The sequence below is a fragment of the Chiloscyllium punctatum genome, chromosome 18 (assembly GCF_047496795.1).
Source record: "Chiloscyllium punctatum isolate Juve2018m chromosome 18, sChiPun1.3, whole genome shotgun sequence".
NCBI lineage: Eukaryota > Metazoa > Chordata > Chondrichthyes > Orectolobiformes > Hemiscylliidae > Chiloscyllium > Chiloscyllium punctatum.
The window spans coordinates 93,049,486-93,073,637 of NC_092756.1; the positions used below are offsets into that span (position 1 = coordinate 93,049,486).

General features: G+C 45.9%; 2 protein-coding genes across 11 annotated transcripts in view; one reads left to right on the forward strand and one right to left on the reverse strand.

Moving 5' to 3' along the window:
* The window catches only part of LOC140489335 (epidermal growth factor receptor kinase substrate 8-like protein 1), a 107,541-nt gene extending 101,835 nt beyond the window's left edge, over window positions 1–5,706 (forward strand). For all 4 annotated transcript variants that reach the window (XM_072588777.1, XM_072588779.1, XM_072588778.1 and 1 more), the window contains one exon: window positions 2,626–5,706. In XM_072588777.1, the coding sequence (XP_072444878.1) occupies window positions 2,626–2,712 (87 nt within the window). In that variant the 3' untranslated portion in view covers window positions 2,713–5,706. The remainder of the gene's footprint in view (window positions 1–2,625) is intronic.
* A 1,215-nt stretch (window positions 5,707–6,921) lies between these two features.
* Window positions 6,922–24,152, reverse strand: part of LOC140489336 (excitatory amino acid transporter 2-like) — a 52,279-nt gene continuing 35,048 nt past the window's right edge. For 6 of the 7 annotated variants that reach the window (XM_072588788.1, XM_072588783.1, XM_072588784.1 and 3 more), the window contains 4 exons: window positions 23,615–23,809; window positions 21,099–21,233; window positions 18,381–18,612; window positions 6,922–17,221 (listed from right to left, as the gene is read on the reverse strand). In XM_072588788.1, the coding sequence (XP_072444889.1) occupies window positions 17,117–17,221; window positions 18,381–18,612; window positions 21,099–21,233; window positions 23,615–23,809 (667 nt within the window). In that variant the 3' untranslated portion in view covers window positions 6,922–17,116. The remainder of the gene's footprint in view (window positions 17,222–18,380; window positions 18,613–21,098; window positions 21,234–23,614; window positions 23,810–24,152) is intronic. The other variant, XM_072588782.1, reaches the window with a different exon arrangement.

The window sequence follows — 24,152 nt, forward strand, 5'->3', positions numbered from 1 at the left end:
TGGAATGCTCTTCTGAGAGTCATCGCAGACCTGATGGGCTGAATGGCCTCTTTCCACACTGTAAAGTTTCTGTGAGAGTTTTATGGCAATGGCCCCTAATTAGAGGGAGTCTCCTTATTCCACCATACAAGGTCGGGTTGGTGGGGAAGGGTGTGGTCTGGGGGTGGTCACAAGACTAGATTCCCTACAGTGTTGAAACAGGCCCTTCAGCCCAAAAGGTCCACACTGACCTTCCGAAGAGCAACTCACCCAGACCCATTTCCCTCTGACCAATGTACCTAACACTATGGGCAATTTAGCATGGGCACTTCACCTGACCTGCACATCTTTGGATAGTGGGTGGAAACCAGAGCACCCGGAGGAAACCCACACAGACACAGGGAGAACGTGCAAACTCCACACAGAAAGTCGCCCGAGGCTGGTATCGAACCTGGGACCCTGGTGCTGTGAGGCAGCAGTGCTAATCACTGAGCCACCATGCTACCCCAAAGCGCCAGATCAAAATGCGCTAAGTTTAAAATAAATGGCAAAACCAATATTGACTGAGTGAGTGGTCAGTCTATGGACCAAGCTCCTTAGGGATAGAGTGGAATTTGGTGTCTATTCACTCAGGGGAGGTGATGGTGCTGTGGTAATGTCACTGGCCGAGTAAGCCACGACCACAGGCCCGTGTTCTGGTTCAAATATCAGATTGAGCCCTCATTTCACATCCAAGAAATGGAACATAACAAAACCTCCACCCTACTGGTGATCACAGTCAATTAGTTCACTTTGGGAGAGGAAATCGACCATCCTTACCAGCTCTGGCCTACATGTGAGTCCAGACCCACAACAAATGTTATTCTGTCTAAACCGCGCTCTGGTCCATCAACACGAGCCCAGCCAATAACATGTGCATCCCATGAGTAAGTTGCCGAAAAGGTCGATAGATTTCATCCACAAAATAACATATTGGATTCCAGTCTATGAATGAGAGGTGGTTGATTCTGGAGTTGAGAGGGTCGGTTTATGAGGAGAGACTGAGTATTCTGGGATTCTATTCATTGAAATTCAGAAGAATGAGGGGGGAACTTATAGAAACATATAAAATTATGAAGGGAATAGATAAGATTGAAGTAGAGAGGATGTTTGCACTGGCAGGTGAAACTAGGACAAGAGGGCAGAGCCTGAAGATCAGGGGGAGCAGATTGAGGACTGAATTGAGAAGGGGATTCTTCACCCAGAGGGTTATAGATCTGTGGCACTCCCTACCACGTGAAGTAGTTAATGCTAATCCAGGAAATGTTTTTAAAGCGAAGGTCGATTTTTTTTGAACAATGAAGGAATTAAGGGTTATGGTGAGTGGGGGGGGGGGGGGGGTAAGTGGATTTGAGTCTACGAAAGGATCAGCCATGATCTTATTGAATGGCTGAGCAGGCTCAAGGGGCCAGACGGCCTACTCCTGCTCCTCGTTCTTATGTTCATACAATTTGAGACTTAATGTGCTGCGGTGCACCTTGAAAGGGGGTATATCTCAGGTGGCTGTCCATCACCTTTTACCCTGAGACCAGATGTGATCTATAATCCAATGTATTCAGTAGCCAGAACACACTCGTCCTACAGAGCCTCCCAGTTTCTCTTTCTCCATGTCATCTTCGCTTTGAATGAAGGCGCCATGCCATTCTTCATCCAGTTGTTGCTGTATGATTGGTGTCTTTACATGCAACAGAAGGAGAATACATCCCGAGTGTATTGTGAGTCCTACAGTACTGAAACAGACCCTTTGGCCCAACCAGTCCATGCTGAACATAATCCCAAACTACTCCCATCTGCCTGCTCCTCACCCATATCCCTCAAAACCTTTCCTCTCCATGTACTTATCCAAATGTCTATTAAACGTTGTAACTGTACCTACATCCACCACTTCCTCAGGAAGCTCATTCCTCACATGAACTACCCTGTGTGTAAAATCATTGCCCCAAGTCTTTTTTAAATCTCTCTCCTCTCACCTTAAAAATGTACCCCCTGGTCTTGAAATCCCCCATCCCAGGGAAAAAGCAACTATTGAGCTCTATCCTTCACTTCTTTATAAACTTCTGTAAAATTCCATCTCAACCGCCGACGCTCCAGTGAGAAAAGTCCCAGCCTTTCTTTACAACTCAAGCCTTCCTTACCTGGCAACATCCTGGTAAATCTCTTCTGAACCCTCTCTAGTTTAACAATATCCTTCCTATAACTAGGCAACTAGAACTGGATGCAGTGAACGACCCTCAAGACTCTTTCTTGTTTCAGTGAGATGACTGTAGTCAAAAAGTGTGGTGCTGGAAAAGCATAGCAGGTCAGGCAGCAGGAGAATCAATGTTTCGAGCATTAGCCCAAGGACTTATACCCGAAACGTCAACTCTCCTGCTCCTCGGATGCTGCCTGGCCTGCTGTGCTTTTCCAGCACACTTTTTGACTCTGATCTCCAGCATCTGCGGTTCTTCCCTTTCTCCATGAGATGACCACTCATTCTCCCAAACAATGCAGGCCTACTTGAGTCAACCCTTCAGTCATATCGACTCACCAAGGACGGAAGGCCCAGTTGGGTCTGACAAGGCTGTTTCCAATTTCCTAAAAGTGTTCTTATTAACACATTTCTTACAGGATAATCGATCTGTAACAGAGTTGGAGGCCATAATGGAAAAGCAGAAGAAGAAGGTGGATTCTGAAATAAAGATGTCGACCTTGTGAGGACAGGAGAAGCCCATCTAATTCCAAATACATAGACTTTAATTTTTGTTTCAGGCAAGTCCTCGGACACCTCAGCTGCCATGTTTGATGTGACAATGAGCGACATTAGTATTGTACCCTTCACAACGCCAAAGTTACCGAAGGGAAATGTACATAGAATGTAGATTTGTCTTTCACTTCCATGCATACTATATTTTGATAAGAATCAACCATTTTAAGGGATGAAGTTATATTGATCTAAAATTACACATTCATTACATATTCCGATTGGAAAATGTCCTCCTCTCTATTCTGGTATGATGGTCTTAAGGGTTGGTATTTATTGAGCTATGACCAATGAGTAGTTTAGAATAAAGAAAGCAATGTATTTTTCTTGAAAAACCAAACCCCTTGCTAGATCGAGACAGTACCCTCCATAATATTCTCTCAGAGCCTGGCGAGAGCTTACTTGACACTTTGGCTGGGTAGAGGGAAAGGGCTCGCATCCCATCACTGTGACAGATGAGGGCGGGGCAAGATAATGGGTAAATGTGCTGTCAACTGGCTTTTTAAAGGCGGGGCAGGTAAAAATCAGAAAATAAGATGGTTTACAATCTGGCTCAGTGTTTAGCACTGCTGCCTCACAGGGACCCAGGTTTGATTCCAGCCTCGGGTCTGGGTGGAGTTTGCACATTATCCCCGTGTCTGCACGGGTTTGCTCTGGTTTCCTCCCACGGTCCAATGACGTACAGGTTAGGTCGAGTGGCTGTGGTAAATTAGGTTGGATCTGGGTGGGATGCCCTTCGGAGGTTCAGAGTGGGCATAATGGGCCAAATGGCCGCATGGTAGTGATTCTATGAATTTATGGGCCATTTATAATTGCTTTTGATAAGATTTTAATATTGCATTTAGAAACTGATTTTTACAAACAAACAAACACACTACATATGTAGTTACAAAGTCAGTGACAGAGGTATAATGAATATTGACACCATTGCAATGTGGGATTGATGAAGAGTTTTGGAGGAAACTTTGAATGTTAACAATTCTTGGTTGGAGCTGCTGGTGAGGAAGACCAAACCTCAATCTTCCTCCTAATGTACTGTCCCGTGACCACCCTCCCGCCTGTTCCTAACCGAGAAGGAATCCCATTACCTCTCCCAGACACCTTCATGATACCACCAATATAATGATCGTCTGCTCTCAAAGCACTAATGCCCCCACATCCCACAGAGGGTCCTTCTTCTTCAACCATTGTGATCCAAGCAGTCCAGATGTTTCGTTGCTCAGTTGGGAAATCCCAAGCTATTAATCTTCAGGCGGCAATGGGGAAATGGCCGTGTGTAACCTAAATCTTCCATACACCCAAAGTCACAACTTTCTGCCAACAACAAACTTAAGGCTTGCTATATTTATTCACACCCTGGGACCAATCCTCTCCATGGCAAAGGAACAGGAACTGTGCCTCATTTTCTTTTCAAATTACACAAAGGTTTGGAGGACATTAGATTCCCATTTTGTGGCAATGCATCACCTGATTAACGTCAACTTGCCGACCAATCAGTGCCCTCTTCTCATGCAATACAAATAGTTGCTCCTCATTGAAGTTTTGGCATTCTTGCGTTTGTCCTGATGAGTGAAAAATTAGGACAGCGCATACTCAGGCCTAAGTGGTAGGAAACAGGACTCAGAGGGAGTTTTCCACAACAGACACTATTTTGTGGGAGGGAGGGAATCCAGGGATGGCAAATTGTCCTTCAGTGAATTCTCCTGACGTGCATCTGCAAATTGACCGTTCCAGGATGACACTGGTAAAGGTTTACTCTGTCTTGCCCCATCATAGAGGTGTACAGGAAACACACCATTTGGTCCAACTTGTCCATGCCAACCAATTATCCTACCTTATCCAGTTGCATTTGCCAGCACTTTGCCCAAATCCCTCTAAACCCTTCCTATTCATATACCCATCCATATGCCTATTAAATGTTGTAATTGTACCAGCCTCCACCACTTCATCTGGCAGCTCATTCCATATACACACCACCCTCTGTGTGAAAATGTTGCCCCTTAAGTCCCTTTTATATCTTGCCCCTCTCACCCTAAACCTATGCCCTCTAGTTCTGGACTCCCCCATCCCAGGGAAAAAAAAGCTTTTCTATTTATCCTTTCCATGCCCCTCATGATTTTATAAACCTCTATAAGGTCACCCCTCAGCCCGAGTGAGGAAGGAGGGAAACACGCACACAGGACTCACACACTGACAGATGTGCAAAATGTTAACCATCTACCTCATGAGGCAAGGGTGCAGGATATGGGGTTGGGGAGGGAGAGAGACTTTCCAGCAGCAGTCGGGGTGGCGTGGCTGGCTCGCAATGCTCGGGTCCCAGGTTCGATTCCACCCTCGGGTGACTGTCGGTGTGGAGTGTGCACATTCTCCCTGTGTCTGCGTGGGTTTCCTCCCACAGTCCAAGATGTGCAGGTGAGGGTGGGTTGGCTGTGGGGGATAAAGGAGGGGGCAGCCTGGCAGGATGCTGTTTGGAGGGTCAGTGTAGAGACTCGATGGGCCGAAGGCTGACCTCTATGATCAGCTGCAATATTATCGAAACAAGGAACACACCTGAGGGTCCAAACAGCCTCAATTCATGTATCTATTTCTTATTTAGCCCAAATTATTTTTGCATATTTATTACAAAACAATCCAGTTTGGTCCATTGCCAGAATGTGGCACTGTACCAAGTGATTCTGCATTAGAATCCAGGAGTGATGGTTATGTAACCTTAAAAGGCAGACAACTTCCTCCTAATGGTATACTTGTCCATCGCACAGTTGGCTATTTTCTAATGGTTTTTACCTTTCGTCACAGAAACTTGGTTTCGCCTCGAGTGACGGTAAACAGACTGTCACCAGTGCACCTGAACGCTGCTATTTATTTTTCACTTTAGAACCAGAACAGGTTGTGTTGGAGTCTGCGTCCTTCTGTATGAAGTCAATAAAATGTACCGACAGAAAGTGAAACGATCCTGGTGTGGTGTTACTGTATTTAATGTTGTGCACTCCAAATATCCTCCTTTTTAAAATATTGTATTTGTCTGTCTGCTCGATGAAACAATTGTATAGGGTGTAAACATTCCATCTCCAATTCACGAGGAACACACTATTTCTAAGGTTCTAAACTTGTATGTTTCTCCCCAAACATTTCCTATTCACATACTTATCCAAATGCCTTTTAAACATTGTAACTGTACTCTCATCCACTGCTTCCTCTGGAGGTTCATTCCACACACAAACCACAAACTGTGTAAAAAACATTCCCCTTGTGTTTTTTGAAAATCTTTCTTCTCTCAGCTTAGAAATATGCCCCCGAGTCTTGACATCCCCTACCCTAGGGGAAAGACACCTGCCATTCACCTTATCCATGCTCCTCACGGTTTTATAACCCTCTCTCAGATCACCCCCTCAACCTCCTGACTCCCCAACACCTGCCCACTACAGGGGACAGACCGAGTGGATGTGGCCTGGGTGATCTCTGGCAGTGGCGAGACATGAGGTAGCCACCTGCACAAAATAGAAGGACCATTTGTGTCTGAGAGTGTATGAACAATCTCGTTTCTCCCCCACCAAGGACAAACCCACAAACTGACCAAGAATGTTTTTTTTTTAAGATTACTTATGGTGGAAACAGGCCCTTCGGGCCAACAAGTCCACACCAACCCTCTGAAGAGTAACCCACCCAGACCCATTCCCCTACATTTACCCCTTCAACTAACACTATGGGCAATTTAGCATGGCCAATTCACCTAACCTCCATCTGTGGGAGGTTACTGGAACACCCAGAGGAAACCCACGCAGACACAGGGAGAATGTGCAAACTCCACACAGACAGCTGCCTGAGGCAGGAATTGAACCCAGGTCTCTGGCATTGTGAGGCAGCCGTGCTAACCACTGTGCCACCATGCCGCCCATAATTGGTTGATTGCAGCTTCACCATTTGAAATAGTCAGGACCCTTCCCTAGCTTATTTTCATTTGAACGTTTTTCATTTTCATGCCTACCATCTCACCAGTTCACGCCTGGGTTTAGCTAGTGCTGCCTGTAGAGATTTTCACGAGAGTATGGGTATCAGTGAGCTTGACTAAAGGGGTATTCTAAACCACTCGGGCATGCCCATGTGTGCTTACAATTAGTTGGGAAAACCATGACTCTGGTGGGAACAGAAGAAAAGGAAACACGTTCTGTGATGGAACAGCACCCAAATGTTTATTAAAACAACACAATATGATAGCTGTTACCTCAAACACATCACAAGATCAGTGAATATAGTGCATAGCACATGACAAACAACCAAATGATTGCTATCTGCTACAGTATTGCAACTACAGCCCAATATTTTATCAAGACGCGCAGACACACACTGGATGCTGAGAACAGCAGGTCCAGTTGGTCCCATGGGTAAGGTGATGCCCCTGGTGTTAGACTGGTAGACGTGTTAGCCATCTGGTGTTGCACAGGGAGCTCAACGCTGATGCATTGACTGAAAGATTCCCCAATGGAAATGGCACCCAGAGGTCGGGGTTTCGATGTTAAAATCCGTTTCCTAGTTTGCCCACACCTGGGGACACATGGTTTTTGATGAGTCTTAACTTCACCCTCTGAGAGAGTGAATGAAGGAAAACCAGGTTTGGAGAGCTGGGGAGACCATCATCTCTCAAGCCAGGAGTTAGGGAAGGGAACATTCAGTGTGTAGTCATTGGGTACTTCAAATGTGCTCAGTGGTGTACTTGAACTGGGGATTCACCTGTGCTCCTAAAAGGAGCAGACTGAAACATGGGTGACGGAGTGAAATAGAAATGGAGAATCTAGGAGCAGGCCATTTGGCCCCTCCAGCCTGCTCCACCATTCAATCTGATCATAGCAGATCCTCTATCCCAAAACCGTATTCCCACTTTCCCCAACACCCCTTGGTGTCTACAAAATCTAGAGATGAGGGCATTTCAGCCACAGTGGTAGTGTCCGTGCCTCTTAGCTAGAAAGCTGTTGGGGCCGGCTCATTAGATATACTCAAGAGGGAGCTGGAGGTGGCCTTTGTGGCTAATGGGATCAAGGGCTGTGGAGAGAAAGCAGGAGGTGCGATACTGAGATTGCACAATCAGCCATGGTCATATCGAAGGGCTGAATGGCCTACTCTTGCTATTTTCTGTTTTCAAAACCTGTATTCAAACCTTGGCCCCGCCGCACAGAGGTGCGTTATAACATCTCTGCATAGGTTGGTTAAAAATATTGAAAATCTATACATTTGTCAATCTCTTTCTTGAATATATTCAGTGACTTGGCCTCCACAGCTTCCTTTGGTAGAGGATTCACTACATTCCGAGGGGGAAAAGAAATATTTCCTCATCTCAGTCCTGAATGGTCTACCCACGGCGTTTTGAGATTGTTCAAGATTCTCCAACCAGCGAGAACATACATCCTCTTGCATCTAGTCTATCCAGGCCTTGTTAGAATTAGCTCAGAGATTCGTGCATACATCGTTCATTTCTGCAAGTAAGATGTTATAAAGCGTAAAAAGGTTTAATCCAACCTCGCCTCGTGTTCTGGAGTGGAACAGCAGCTGTAAGGGTGATAGTGGGCAGAACTGACATCATGAAAGTGCAAGACAAGTTCCTTCCCTATCACGGACATGCTTAAGACTGTTCACCTCAGATTCAAACTGCAGGAGGGAATCTCAAATCATAAACACTTTTGGTATCAGACTGGAAACTACATCTAAGTTAAACCATCCACACTCCGCTCCTAATGATGGCTGAAGGGTAGATTTGTCAATTCAACCTTTCCCATTTCCCATCTGGACAGTCCTCTAGATCAATGGATTAGCGGCTGGAAATTGCTCCATTTGGTGACAGGTAATAGTTCAAACTGCACAGATTGTTGGTGACCAACTTAAATACTCACCCACTCCCGACTCACATTAGGAGAGTGGAGAATCCAACTCCTCGGGTGTTACTTAGACTTATCGGTCTCTTCTCCTGCGCTTGTTTAACAGAATTGGCCCACAGATGTCCATGAGATCAGTCCACACTTACAGGTGAAATGCTACAGGGCTTTGCCATTGCTTTCTGGAGGATGGTTGTCCAGGAGACTCACCCATTTACAATCAAGTTGTTTGGCCGCATCAAAAATGGGCAGCATGGTGGCTCAATGGTTAGCGCTGCTGCCTCACAGCACCAGGGACTTGGGTTCAATTCCAGCCTCAGGCAACTGTGTGGAATTTGCACGTTCTCCCCGTGTCTGTGTGGATCCTCTCTGGGTGCTGTGGTTTCCTCCCACAATCCAAAGATGTGCAGGTTAGGTGGATTGGCCATGCTAATTTGCCCATTGCGTTCAGAGTTGTGTAGGTTAGGTGCATTACAGTCGAGAGTATGTTGCTGGATAAACACAGCAGGTCAGGCCGCATCCAAGGAGCAGGGGAGTCAATGTTCCAGGCAGAAGCCTGATGAGGGGTTTATGCCCGAAACATTGACTCTCCTGCTCCTCGGATGCTGGCTGTACTTTTCCAGAACCACACTTTTGGACTGCCATCCTCACCTGGTCTGGCCTACATGTGACTCCAGACCCACAGCAATGTGGTTGATTCTTAACTGCCCTCTGGGCAATTAGGGATGGGCAATAATTACTGGCCTATCAGGCAATGCCCTTATCCTGTGAATTCTCACCTCTCACTGGATGAAGACATTTCTCCTGAATTCCCAGTTGGGTGCATCAGTCATTATCTTACATTTATGGTCCCAGGACTTTTTTCCCCTCATTAAACAATTTTTCTGATCAACCAGTTCAGAGATGTAACTACACACCTCTGCAGCAGGTGGGACTTGAACTTGGTCCAGGGATAGGAAGCCCCAAAAGGTCTGTTTATTTTCTGAGAGACACTACCACTGTGCCACAAGAGTGCCCCTCATTCCACCTTTTTACCCCCATTTTAAAATCTTTTTTTACACACTAACGCTGCACCACATTGACCCCTGGTTTTACGTCTCTTCAACAATTGGAAACATCTTCTCTATGTCCATCCAATCAAACCCAATCGTTATCTCAAAGGATTTGATCATATTATCTGCGATTTTCGCTTTTCTACAGAAAGAAGGATCAACCTTTTCAATACTTCCTTGTGGCTATGACTTCTGGCAAATCATTCATGAGCCTTCTTTAGTGGCTCTGTGATTTTTGTTAATTTAGAGACTAAATCTCTGCACTCACGTTTGATCTAACCAAGATTCTGGACAAATATAACATAATTTCGGTTTATCGTCGAATACAGCATGGCAAGGGGTTGGGCCTCTGATCCAACTCGTCCAGGCCAACCAGATATCGTGAAAATAGCCCTATTTAGAATTTAGAATTTACTGTCGTAAAGTCATAGAGTCATAGAGATGTACAACACGAAAACAGATCCTTCGCTCCAACCCGTCCATGCTGACCAAATATCCCAACCCAATCAAGTCCCGCCTGCCTGCACCCAGCCCATATCCCTCCAAACTCTTCCTATTCAGAGACCCATCCAGATGTCTTTTTAAATGTTGCAATTGTACCAGCCTCCACCACTTTCTCTGGCAGCTCATTCCATACACCCTCTGCGTGAAAAGGTTGCCTCTTAGGTCTCTTTTATATCTTTCCCCTCTTGCCCTAAACCTATGCCCTCGAGTTCTGGATTCCCCGACCCAGAGAAAAGACTTAGTCTATTTATCCTACCCGTGCCCCTCATGATTTTATAAACCTCTATAAGATCACCCCTCAACCTATTTAGCCTCTCCCTATAGCTCAAATCCTCCAACGATGGCAACATCCTTGTAAATCTTTTCTGAACCCTTTCAAGTTTCATAACATCTTTCTGATAGGAAGGAGACCAGAATAACACACAACATTCTAACATTGGCCTAACCAATGTCCTGTACAGCTGCAACATGACCTCCCGACTCCTGTACTCAATACTCTGACCAATAAAGGAAAGCATACCAAATGCCTTCTTCACTATCCTGTCTACGTGCGACTTCGCTTCCAAGGAGCTAAGAACTTTCACTCCAAGGTCTCTTTATTCAGCAACGCTGCCAAGAGCCTCATGAAGTGTATAAATCCTGCTAAGATTTATTTTCCCAAAATGCAGCACTTCACATCTAAATTAAAGTCCACCTTCTCAGCTCATTGGCCCAACTGATCAAGATCCCGTTGTAATCTAAGGTAACTTTCTTCGCTGTCCACTACACCTCCAATTTTGAGGTCATCTGCAAACTTACTAACTACACCTCTTATGCTCACATCCAAATCATTTACATAAATGACGAAAAGTCATGACCCAGCACTGATCCTTGTGGCACTTCACTGGTTGGCCTCCAGTCTGAAAAACAACCCTCCACCACTACCCTCTGTCTTCTACCTTTGAGCCAGTTCTGCATCCAAATGGCTAGTTCTCCCTGTATTCCACGAGATCTAACCTTGCTCACCAGTCTCCCATGGGGAACCTTGTCGAACGTCTTACTGAAGTCCATATAGATCACGTCCACTGCACTGTCCTCTTTGTTACTTCTTCAAAAAACTCAATCAAGTTTGTGAGATATGATCTCCCATGCACAAAGCCATGTTCACTATCCTTAATCAGTCCTTGCCTTTCCAAATACATGTACATCTGTCCCTCAGGATTCCCTCCAACAACTTGCCCACCACTGAGGTCAGGCTCACCGGTCTATAGTTCCCTGGCTTGTGTTTACCACCCTTCTTAAACAGTGGCACCACGTTAGCCAACCTCCAGTATTCCAGCACCTCACCTGTGACTATTGATGATACAAATATCTCAGCAAGAGGCCCAGCAATCACTTCCCTAGCTTCCCACAGAGTTCTAGGGTACACCTGATCAGGTCCTGGGGATTTATACACTTTTATGCATTTCAAGACATCCAGCACTTCCTCCTCTGTAATCTGGACATTTTTCAAGATATCACCAACTATTTCCCTACAGTCTATATCTTCCATGTTCTTTGCCACAGTAAATACTGATGCAAAATACATGTTTAGTATCTCCCCCATCTCCTGCTGCTCCACACAAAGGCCACCTTGTTGATCTTTGAGGGGCCCTATTCTCTCCCTAGTTACCCTTTTGTCCTTAATGTATTTGTAAAACCCTTTGGATTCTCATTAATTCTATTTGCCAAAGCTATCTCATGTCCCCGTTTTGCCCTCCTGATTTCTCTCCTAAGTATACTCCTACTTCCTTTATACTCTTCTAAGGATTCACTCGATCTATTCTGTCTATACCTGACATATGCTTCCTTCTTTTTCTTAACCAAAACCTCAATTTCTTTCGTCATCTAGCATTCCCTATAACTACCACCCTTCTCTTTCACCCTGACAGGAATATACTTTCTGTGGACTCTCGTTATCTCATTCCTGAAGGCTTCCCATTTTCCAGCCGTCCCTTTACCTGTGAACATTTGTCCCCAATCAGTTTTCGAAAGTTCTTGCCTAATACCGTCAAAATTAGCCTTTCTCCAATTTAGAACTTCAACTTTTAGATCTGGTCTCTCCTTTTCCATCACTATTTTAAAATTAATAGAATTATGGTCGCTGGCCCCAAAATGCTCCCCCACTGACACTTGTCACCTGCCCTGCCTTATTTCCCAAGAGTAGGTCAAGCTTTGCATCTTCTCTATTAGGTACATCCACATACTGAATCAGAAAATTGTCTTGTACACACTTAACAAATTCTTCTCCATCTAAACCTTTAACACTATGGCAGTCCCAGTCTATGTTTGGAAAGTTAAAATCCCCGACCATAATCACCCTATTATTCTTACAGATAGCTGAGATCTCCTGACAAATTTGTTTCTCAATTTCCCTCTGACTATTAGGGAGTCTATAATACAATCCCAATAAGGTGATCATCCCTTTCTTATTTCTCAATTCCATCCAAGTAGCTTGCCTGGATGTATTTCCAGGAATATCCTCCCTCAGCACAGCTGTAATGCTATCCCTTATCAAAAATGCCACCCCCCTCCTCTCTTGCCTACTTTTCTATCCTTCCTGTAGCATTTGTATCCTGGAACATTAAGCTGCCAGTCCTGCCCATCCCTGAGCCATGTTTCTGTAATTGCTATGATATCCCAGTCCCATGTTCCTAACCATGCCCTGAGTTCATCTGCCTTCCCTGTTAGGCCTCTTGCATTGAAATAAATGCACTTTAATTTATCAGTCCTACCTTGTCCCTGCCTGCCCTGACTGTTTGACTCACTTCTGTTCTCAGCTGCACCAGTCTCAGATTGATCTCGTTCCTCACTATCTCCCTGGGTCCCAAGCCCCCACCTTACTAGTTTAAATCCTCCTGAGCAGTTCCAGCAAATTTCCCTGCCAGTATATTAGTCCCCTTCCAATTTAGGTGCAATCCGCCCTTCTTGTACTTCTACCTCAAAGCAGCTTCCAATAATCCAAAAATGTGAATGCTTCTCCCAAAACACCAGCTCCTCAGCCATGCATTCATCTGCTCTATCCTCCTATTCCTGCCCTCACTAGCTCGTAGCACTGGGAGTATTCCAGATATTACTACTCTCAAGGACCTCCTTTTTAAATTCCTGCCAATTCTCTGTAACGTCCCTTCAGAACCTCAACCTTTTCCCTTCCCATGTCATTGGTTCCAATGTGGACAATGACCTCTTGCTGGTCCCTCTCCCCCTTCTGCACCCTCTCCGAGACATCCTTGATCCTGGCACCAGGGAAGCAACATACTATTCCTGCTTTTTCTCTGCTGGCCACAGAAATGTCTATCTGTACCTCGGACTAGAGAGTCCCCTAAGATAATCGATCACTTGGAACCCAACATACCCCTCATTGCATTAGAGCCAGTCTCAATACTAGAAACTTGGCTGTTCGTGTTGTATTTCCCTGAGAATCCATCACCCCCTACATTTTCCAAAACAGCATACCTGTTTGAAATGGGGATAGCTACAGAAGACTCCTGCACTAGCTGCCTGCCTCTATTACCTTTTCTTGAGTTAACCCATCTATGTGACTGTATCTGAGACTTTTCCCCCTTCTGATAAATGCCATCCATCACATCCCCTTGCTGTTGTAAATTCGTCATTGCCTCTAACTGCCTCTCCCACTGATCCATTCGATCTGATAGGATTCTCAACCAATGGCATTTGTAACAGATATAATCCTTAGTAACCCGTAAACCCTCCCTAAACTCCCACATCCGACAAGAAGAGCATTTCACTCTAAGGGCCATTTTTGCTCCTTCACATCCACAGACCCAGAATTAGCACTGTCTTATTCCTCTACCAAACACTGCTCCAGGTTAAATGAATACTTATGGCTTATATTTTAAGTTTAATCAAAAGACATAGCTCAATAAAACATATAATCAAAAAAGAACCCACTCTACTCACTACTGCAGACTTATTTTAAGGCCGCACTTAAAATCCACTTATCTGCTTCTGTGCTGTGACCTTTCCCAAACAGGTTCCTCCGAGATCAGTTGTGACGTTCACTTTTTTAACTTTCCCAGATGCACATCGCATCCAGCGATACAAGAATTCAACAGCAAAAGCAGTAACTGCTAACTCTGTCAGTTCACAGTGTGGGTTCCTTTCTCTCTCTCTCTCTCTCTCTTTCTCCTGCACTGACCTCACTATGTGCTTCCTTTGTTTGTTTTTCTCCCCTTTTCTAAGTTTCAAAACAATGCAACAGCATATAAAGCAGTAACTGCTGCTCCTGAAATTTGAGGAAATCACCTCCAGCACCGAAACTATCTCAAAAAGGAGCAGCTGTTACAGCCAGAAATTTGCCATATGTACTTTCAAATGAAAAATAAAGCAAAAAGTGTTATCAGTCACCCTACCATTTGCTAGCATTTAGCCCATATCCCTCTTACCCTTCCAGTTCGTATACCCATCCAGATGCCTTTTAAATGTCGTAATTGTACCATCATCCACCACTTCCTCTGGCAGCTCATTCCATAAACATACCGCCCTGTGTGTGAAAAAGTGACCTCTCAGGCCCCTTTTAAGACTTTCCCTATATCCTCTAGTTTTGGATTCCCCTACCCTGGGGAAAACATCTTGGCTGTTCATCCTATCCATGCCCTTGATGATTTTAAAAACCTCAGCTCCAGGGAAAACAGCCCCAGTCTATTCAGCCTCCCCCTATAGCTCAAACCCTCTAACTCCGGCAACATCTTTGTAAGTCTTTTCTGAACCCTTTCAAGTTTCACAACATCCTTCCAATAGGAGGGAGACCAGAAATGCATGCAGTACTTCAATTCTACTCCTCTCCAAAGCATTTTTATGTTGCAATATTTTTTTTAAAAGTGTTTGCCTAAAGAGACAACGCTAGTGAGAAAATTACACATGGGTTTCTCAATCAATTGCTTTGAAGATGCTTCACTGTCAAAAGGTACTTCAGTGCGATGATGGAATAATGTTGGCACCTGGATGACCCTTGAGCGAGTTGTCCAGACGCCATCTGCATCTACACTGTATGGTCTTAGGGAGGTGTTCACAAATGTGAAGGGATCTGATTGAGTTATTTACTCTGGCAGTTTTCACTCAGAGGGTGGTACGTGCATGGAATGAGCTGCCAGACGAAGTGGTGGAGGCTGGTACAATTGCAACATTTAAAAGGCATCTGGATGGGTATATGAATAAGAAGGGTTTGGAGGGATATGGGCCGGGTGCTGGCAATTGGGACTAGATTGGATTGGGATATCTGATCGGCATGGACGAGTTGGACCGAAGGGTCTGTTTCTGTGCTGTACTTCTCTATGACTCTAACTGGGTCAGTAACTAGATGTCATCAATTTAAAATAATTGGCCAGAGACTATAGGAAAAGAAACAAAATAGGAGCAATTTGTGCACACAGATGGTTATGATGTTATGGGAGTATTCTGGCTGAAGGGGGAATCAGACTCCAAAAGAAATATCAGAAGCAACTAGGCTTGGCTTTGACAGGGATTGATTTGCTGGGTCACTCTGGTTTGTGCTCCCAACAAGGGTGGTACGGTGACTCAGGGTTTAGCGCTGCTGCCTCACAGCACCAAGAAGCTGGGTTTGATTCCATTCGCGGTCAACCGTATATGTGCACATTCTCGTCATGGTTTCCTCCCACAGTCCAAAGACATGCAGGTTAGGGTGGATTGGCCATGCTAAATCGCCCCCAGTGTCCACGTATGTACAGGCTAGGTGGGTCAGCCATGGGAAGATTAGATTAGATTCCCTACAGTGTGGAAGCAGGTCCTTCAGCCCAACAAGTCCACACCGACCCTCCGAAGAGTAATCCACCCAGTTCCATTTCCCTCTGACTAGTACACCTAACAGTATGGGCAATTTAGCATGGTCAATTCACCTAACCTGCACATCTTTGGACTGTGGGAGGAAACCGGAGCACCTGGAGGAAACTCACGCAGACACGGAGAGAATGTGCAAACTCCACACAGATAGTTGCCTGAGGCTGGAATTGAACCTGGGACCCTGGTGCTGTGAGGCAGCAGTGCTAACCACTGAGCCACCGTGCTGCAAGATGGAGTGGGGGGGGGGGTGGGTAGTGGAGGGTCTAGATGGGTTGGCCTCCAGAGGGTTGGTATGGAATCGATTGGTGTTTATCTCCACTGTGGTGATTCAATGATTATTGTTGGAATTATGTACGTACACACCTTCAGCTCACGTTGACTGAAATACAAGGGACACATTTAGCAATATACAAAACTTCGCTATAGCCTCTTCACTCTCACTTCTTTCTTTCGGTTGTTCTTTGCCCTAGTCGATCATTTCCTACTTGCTTTAGACCTCGCTGCTTCATCCAAGTGTCAATCCTATGGATAGGATTTCAACAACTGCATGTGAGGGTCACCAATTCTATCTGGACACACATCTGGAGTGGTCACAGTTGGCTTACACCCTAGCCATCAGCCCCCAGCACTTCCCAACATTCGGAATCTTCCTGCCCATCCCCAGAACGGAAATAGACTCTATTATTTGATAGGGTGACCATTCCCACATCCATTATTTGGATAACAAACCTTGCTAGAGACAAGTTAAAAAAAAATTAAGTCCCTTTGACTTTCTTCCTGGGTAGCTCAGAGCGGAGTACAGGGGATTGACTGTTTAAGTCCTGGAGACTACAGGGTTACCCTAGAGAATTGGCAAACCGAAGCTGTGCTGAAGTTCTTGCTTATATGAAGTTTAACAGTGGGAATCCATCTGACAACCTTACATTATGAGTTAGCCATCTAACACAGAGTTGACAGGAAAACACTGTTCTGCTTCTATTAAAACTATTTTCTTTTGCTCTCTAAGGGAAAGACTTTTTTTAAAAAAAAATTCACAGAATCAAATTATTCTTCTTCCATGTTTTCATCCTTCTCTATACATCCCGTTCTCCTTATCGCAATTAGGTGGGTTTTTTTGATTCTTTGTTATTCAATTCTTCAGGTTCCTTCAGTTCGCCTGGTTCATTGTCATCCTGCTCAGCTCCATCATTCCTGATGTCTGTGGTCTGCGATGAGACATTAAGCACAGGCAGCAGTTAGTGATATTCACACCATAGAAGAGTCATGCAAAAAGACCATTCCAACAAGAGAGAACCTAGCCACCACCCCTTGACGTTCAATGGCATTACATCACTGAATCCCTCACTGGAGACTACAAGCATTCGTTAAGGAGAATCCTTTCTCATCCACAAAGTGGGGCGGGTCATCTGCTTGGACTGCCACCATCAAAATTAGAAAAGTTAGAGTTGTTTGGGTCATTCATGATTTGGAGGTGCCAGTGTTGGACTGGGGTGGACAAAGTTAAAAATCACACAACACCAGGTTATAGTCCAACAGGTTTATTTGGAAGCACTAGCTTTCGGAGCGACGCTCCTTCATCAGGTGATTGTGGAGAATAAGATCGTAGGACATAGAATTTATAGCAAACGTTTACAGTTTGATCTAACCAGGTCTTTTTCAATATATAATTTCAGTTACATCACACTGTAAACGTTTGCTACAAATTCTGTGTCCTACGATCTTATACTCCACAGCCACCTGATGAAGGAGCAGCGCTCCGAAAGGTAGTGCTTCCAAATAAACCGATCGGACTATAACACGGTGTTGTGTGATTCTTTACTTTGGGTCATTCATCAGTCTCTTTCTGTTTTGTACATTTTTTTTGTGATTGTTTTATCATTTCTAAGCTAGGATTAGTCCCACTATCTGAGACTTCACTGTACAAAATTCACAGGGCAGAGATCTGAGCGCAAAGAGTATCCCTACAGAAGGAGCAAAGAATGGCTGACACTTCCAAGGAAGTGTTGGACTGTCCGAGGAAACAGCTTATGTTAAGTTGAGGAAACCATTAGGCAATGACTTGGAGAAGGATAGGCCTTTCTCCTGGAGCCCTGAACATTATCTATTCTCCAGTCAGCATCACAATGAGTACCATCTGATTATGGACACATTCCTTGAAACCTTCCCCCCTCCACACCCCACCCCCCCACCCCGACCCCCCACCCCGCCCCGCCATTTAACAACAACAACACTGACTGAGTACTCCATGAGCTGTAAAACATATTGGGAAGGCCTAGGGTCATGAAAAGTGTTAAATAAATGCACAAGCCTTCTTGAACCGAGTCACCACAAACACCTCGAAAATGAACCGAAAGGAAACTTTACTTCGTAATCGTCAGTTGGGATTGAGTTGTATCCTGCGTATGGAAGCAGGGGGGTAATCTCCATCTTGTAGTTCTTCTCATTGTCAAGCGTTGGCCGGAGTTTGACCATCTCCAAGTCATTTTGATCCGCGTGCTGGGCATCAATGGCTGCCAATTCTAATTTGGAGAGATCGTGAACTATCCCGGCTCCGAATGAGTCACCCACCACGTTCACCGATGTCCTCATACGATCGCTGCAAACGCAAAATAAAATAACATTCACCTGCCTGAACAGCAACCCTATTGTTAATTACATTGAGACCAGAATTGAGAAGGTGTGCTGAGCAAGAAAAATTATAAAGAAAGCTGTGCCTTGGAGTGTCTACAAGAACTGATTGTTAGACCAGCAGGAACCAACTAAGGAACAGTTTATCCTCAGTTAGGCTGCGTTCAGGAGCGAAGTACTTTAATCCAAAACGAGGGTCCAAAATCCCAACAAAGCAGAGTACAAATGCTGGAGGGGTGAGTTGTTGAGATAGACTGGATAACTTCACTAAAAGGCGTGATAGTGGACAGCTGACGGTTAATATTTAAGGAAAGAATTCACGTGTTTGAATTCCTTTTGAGCAAAAGACGACAACAGGAAAAGTGCCCCAACCACATCTACTAAAAGAAATTAAGGACTGCTTAAATCCAAAGAGTTATATAAAGTTTCTAGAAAAATAGGAAGCCTAAGGACTGTGAATTTAGCAAAGGAGAACCAAGAGGTTGATCAAGAGGATTAAACTATTGTATGAATGTAAACTTCAAGGAACATAAAAGCAAACAATAACAGCTTCTTTAAGTATGCAAATAGAAAAGGATTATTGTTAATAAATGTAGGCCCCTTAAAGTCTGAAATAGGAGAACTGATAAAGGGGAACAAGGAAATGACAAGATAAGTAAACAATTACTTTAGTTCTGTCCCTCAGGGAAAAAAATACAAATACCTTTCCAGAAACACAGACAACAAGGTGTGATGTAACATGGGCGATGTATATCTATTTATATAATTTGTTTTAGAGTTTGGATTTTGAACTAGTGGAAAGCATCCTTTGGTAGATTAATGTTGTTTGATTGATTCACAGGATGAGGGCATCCCTGAGTAGGCTAGCATTTGTTGCCCACCCTTAATTACCCTGAGGGCAGTCAAGAGGCAATCACATTGCTGGGGGCCTGGAGTCACATGTAGGCCAGACCAGATAAGGAAGACAGTTTCCTTCAATTCCCACGGCCAATCCGCCCTAACCTCCACATCTTTGGAGCGTGGGAGAAAACCAGAGCACCCAGAGCAAACTCCACACGGAGAGTCGCCCGAGGCTGGAATAGAGCCCGCGTCCCTGGCACTGTGTGGCAGTAGGATGAACCACTGAGCCACTGTGCTGCCTAGCACAAGATGATGGACTGAATGGCCTCCTTGTGAGCTGTAACCATTCTATCATACTAATATGTAAGGACTTGACAGGGCAGGAGGAGAGAACATTTCTCTACTTGGTGGTGAGACAATGACTAAGAGCTATTAATACACTTCAGCTCAAAATACATCCTGTCCCCAGAACCTTGTTGAAAGAGTAATTTCTCCTCAGTTTTATTCAAACTCAGTTAATCAAGAACAAGCTCTTTTGAGCCACTTCTTGCCCTTTTCTAAGGGCAGACATCAGCCAATCACAATGCAGGGGGCCCGGAGTCACATGCAGTCCAGACTGGGTAAGGTTGGCAGATTTCCTTCCCTGATTTTTACAACAGTCAAGTAAACACTCCCTGAGCCACCACGATGGAAACCAGCGTGCAATTAATTACATTTTAATGCCGCCCACTTCCACAGCAGTGATCTGATCCCACGTGAGCTCACAGCTGGAGCCTCTGGATGAACTCGAGCAGGGAGATTGCCTTTATGCCGCTCTCTGGGCTTTTTGCGCCATGTCCCATTCCTATCTCTTTCTCAAAGCTCTGCATTTTTCACTCAAAATCCCCCACCCTCACACCTCCCCCACACTTCCCTGAGAACCCCCAGACCCCCTACTTGCCCCTCCTGACCCCCCCCCACCTCACCCGCAGAACTCCCATCTCGCCCAGAACCTGCTAGACCACCCACATCCCGTGAGAGCCCCCAGACCGCCCACACCCCTGAGACCCCCACAGACTACCCCACACCCCCCATGAAACCCCTCACCACCCCCCAAACCTCCCATACCCCAAGACCTCCACAAACCACCCCACACGCACTGCGAGACCCCCCAGATGCCACACCTCCCCCCAGACCCCCACAAACTTCCCCACCCCCACCATCAGGCCCCTCCCCACCCCCAGACCTTTACCCCAGAACACATCTGCCAAAGCCCCCAACCTACGCACATACCCACCACATCCCCAAGACCACCCCAGGCCCCCACCTCCACTCCAGACCTCCCACACCCCTGAGACCCCCCCTACCCAAGATCACCACCTTCCCCCCAAGACCCAGCATGCACCCACACTCAAGGCCTCCCCAGACCACCCCATCTCCACCCCCCCCCCCATAAGACCCTCCACCACACCCCTCCCCTAGAGTCCTCCCCCAGAATGACTCCCCCGATCCCCCAACCTTCCCCGCCCCCCAGACTCAATCCCCTGCGATGAGACCTCCCCCAGACTTTCAACCTCGTCAACTCCCACCCCGCACAAGACCTCCCCCAGACCCCCCCCAGCTGTGGCTACTCACAGGAGCCAGTCGACGGCAATGAGCAGGCTGACGTCCTCAGTGGGAAGGCCCACTGCTGTCAGGATGAGCAGCATGGTCACAAGGCCAGCGCTAGGAATACTGGCTGCTCCCACACTTGCCAAGGTGGCCGTCAGGCTGCGGAGGGAGACAACAGCAAGGAGTTACCGCCCAACGCAAGTGCAGAAGGGTTGGCGAAACACACAACAATGGCATGCTGGGGCGAGTGGAGAGTGGGGGTTGGAAATCTGAAACACACACTGGCAAGAAACACTGGAGAAGCTCAGCGTTCAACACTGTTACCTCATAGGGACCCAGGTTCGATTCCAACCTCGGGTGACTGTTTGTGTGGAGTCTGCTCATTCTCCCCGTGTCTGCGAGAGTTTCCTCCAGGTGCTCCGGTTTCCTCCCACAATCCAAAGATGTGCAGGTCAGGGTGGATTGGGTGTGTGACTAGCTTAACTTGGGAATATGGTCAATTTGGACTGAAGGGTCTGTTTCTGTGCTGTAGGACTGGACCAGTACTTAATGGGAGTATATACAAATGAGAGGGGATTACGTTTAAATATATAACACCTAGAGAGGTGGGATGCAGGGAGGGTGTTTTCCCTTGCTTGGAGTACAGACCTAAGTCTCAGAACACACAGTAGGCCATGAGCAGACTGAGATGAGGAGAACTTTCTCTCTCAGACAGTGGTGAGCCAGATGAGTGCCCCAGTGTGTGCTGAGGTCCAGACACTGAATATAATTCGTAGAAATTGATGGATTTCTCGAGTGTCAAAGGGTAGTGGAGAGCGAGTGGGAGTGTGACGTTAGTGGGGAGTGTTGTCTGTGAACATGGTGAATGGGCAGCAGGCCGAAATGTCTACTGCTGCTGGTATTTTCCAGCAAAAGTCTCACAATTCCCCAGCACCCCCTCCAAAACTTACCACCCTTTTCGGGGTAGCAAACATATTGTTGGTATATAGGGCTTGGGGCATTATGTTGAGGTTGTACAGTTACATTGGTGAGGCCTCTTCTGGAGTACTGTGTGCAATTCTGGTCACCCTGTTACAGGAGGGATGTTATTAAGCTGGAGAGGATTCAGGTAAGATTTACCAGAACGTTGCCAGGAATGAAAGTTTGAGATATAAAAATAGACTAGAAAGACTGGGGTCTTTTTCACTGGAGTGTAGGAGGTTGAGGGGTGACCTGATCGAGGTTTATAAAATCACGAGGGGCATAGTTAAAGTGGATACCAAGGGTCGTTTCCCTAGGGTGAGGGAGTTCAAAACTACAGGGCATATTTTTAAAAAGAAAGGAAGAAGTTTTCAAAAGGACATGAGGCACAACCTTTTTCCACACGGAGTGGTTCATGTGTGGAATGAATTGTCAGAGAAAGTGGTGGATGCAGATACAGCTACAACATCTAAAAGACACTTGGACAAGTTCATTAATAGGAACTGTTTGGAGGGATATGGGCCAAGTGCAGGCAGGTGGGACTAGATTAGTTTGGGATTATGGTTGGACCAAAGGGTCTGTTTCTGCGTTGTATGACTCTAAGACTCTGAAACAAAATTCCACATTCCCAACTGGGTGAAATTCAGGCACAGGATGAGGGTGCTGCTGGCTGGGCCAGTATTTATTGCCCACCCTAAAATGCTCAGAAGGCAGTTGCTAGTCAATCACATCACCTTTCCCGATTTATCTCCTGATCTCCAGCATCTGCAGTCCTCACTTTCTCCTCCCTGCTCTCCTGGATGGGTAGGTTCAGAATTTAAGCCGCCTCTGTTGCCCTGAAACAGTGTCACTGTATCAGCTCTATCATCAGGAGCTGATGGTACAGTGAACACAAGGCTCCTATTCCAGAGGGCTAGGTCAATGCTCCAGGGACATGAGCTCAAATCACTCCATCAGTACTAATCAACTGATAAATCCCAAATTAAAATGAGTCATAGAGAGGTAATTTCTAAATTAGACACAAAAATTAAGCAAACCAATTTATGATGACTATTATTAGTGGGTGACACGGTGGGCACAGCGGTTAGCACTGCTGCCTCACAGCGCCTGAGACCCGGGTTCAATTCCCGCCTCAGGCGACTGACTACGTGAAGTTTGCATGTTCTCCCTGTGTCTGCGTGGGTTTCCTCTGGGTGCTCCGGTTTCCTCCCACAGTCCAAAGATGTGCAGGTCAGGTGAATTGGCCATGCTAAATTGCCCGTAGTGTTAGGTAAGGGGTAGATGTAGGGGTATGGGTGGGTTGCGCTTCGGCGGGGCGGTGTGGACTTGTTGGGCCGAAGAGCCTGTTTCCACGCTGTAATGCAATCTAATCTAATCTAATTATTGCTAATGGGTTTATATTCTACCTTTATAAATAAATTAAGTTTCAGCAGCTAGATTTGAACCCACATTGCCAGAGAATTAGTCAGGTCGTTGGAGTGCCATTATTACACACAACCATTGCAGGACTAAGGCACACAGGATGCATTGGAGTATGGTGCCCATTGGCAAGGGGAATTGTCATCAAGAGGACCATTTACCTGACTGTTATTATCTGCCCAGGGTCCAGTGTGATCCCGTTCATCTGGGCAATGAAGATGGCCGCCACTGCTTCGTACAGCGCTGTCCCATCCATATTTATGGTCGCACCAATGGGTAGCACAAATCGGGTCACCCGTTTGTCAATCTGCAGGTTCTCTTCGAGACAGCGAAAGGTCACAGGCAGAGTACCCGCACTGTATCAGAGAGACAGACAAGGGTTCACTCATTGTTACTGCACAGATCAGTGACAGAGTAATGCCCAATTCCAACACCCCCCTCAGGACAGAGACAGCACGGGGTTGGATACACAGTAAAGCTCCCTCTACACTGTCCCCATCAAACTCCCCCAGGTCAGGGACAGCACAGGGTTAGATACAGAGTAAAGCTCCCTCTACACTGTCCCCATCAAATGCCACCCCCCTCCTGGAGGTCAGGGGCAACATGGGGTTAGATACAGAGTAAAGCTCCTTCTACACTGTTCCTATCAAACACCTCTCAAGTATAGGAATAGCACAGGATTAGGTACAGAGCAAAGCA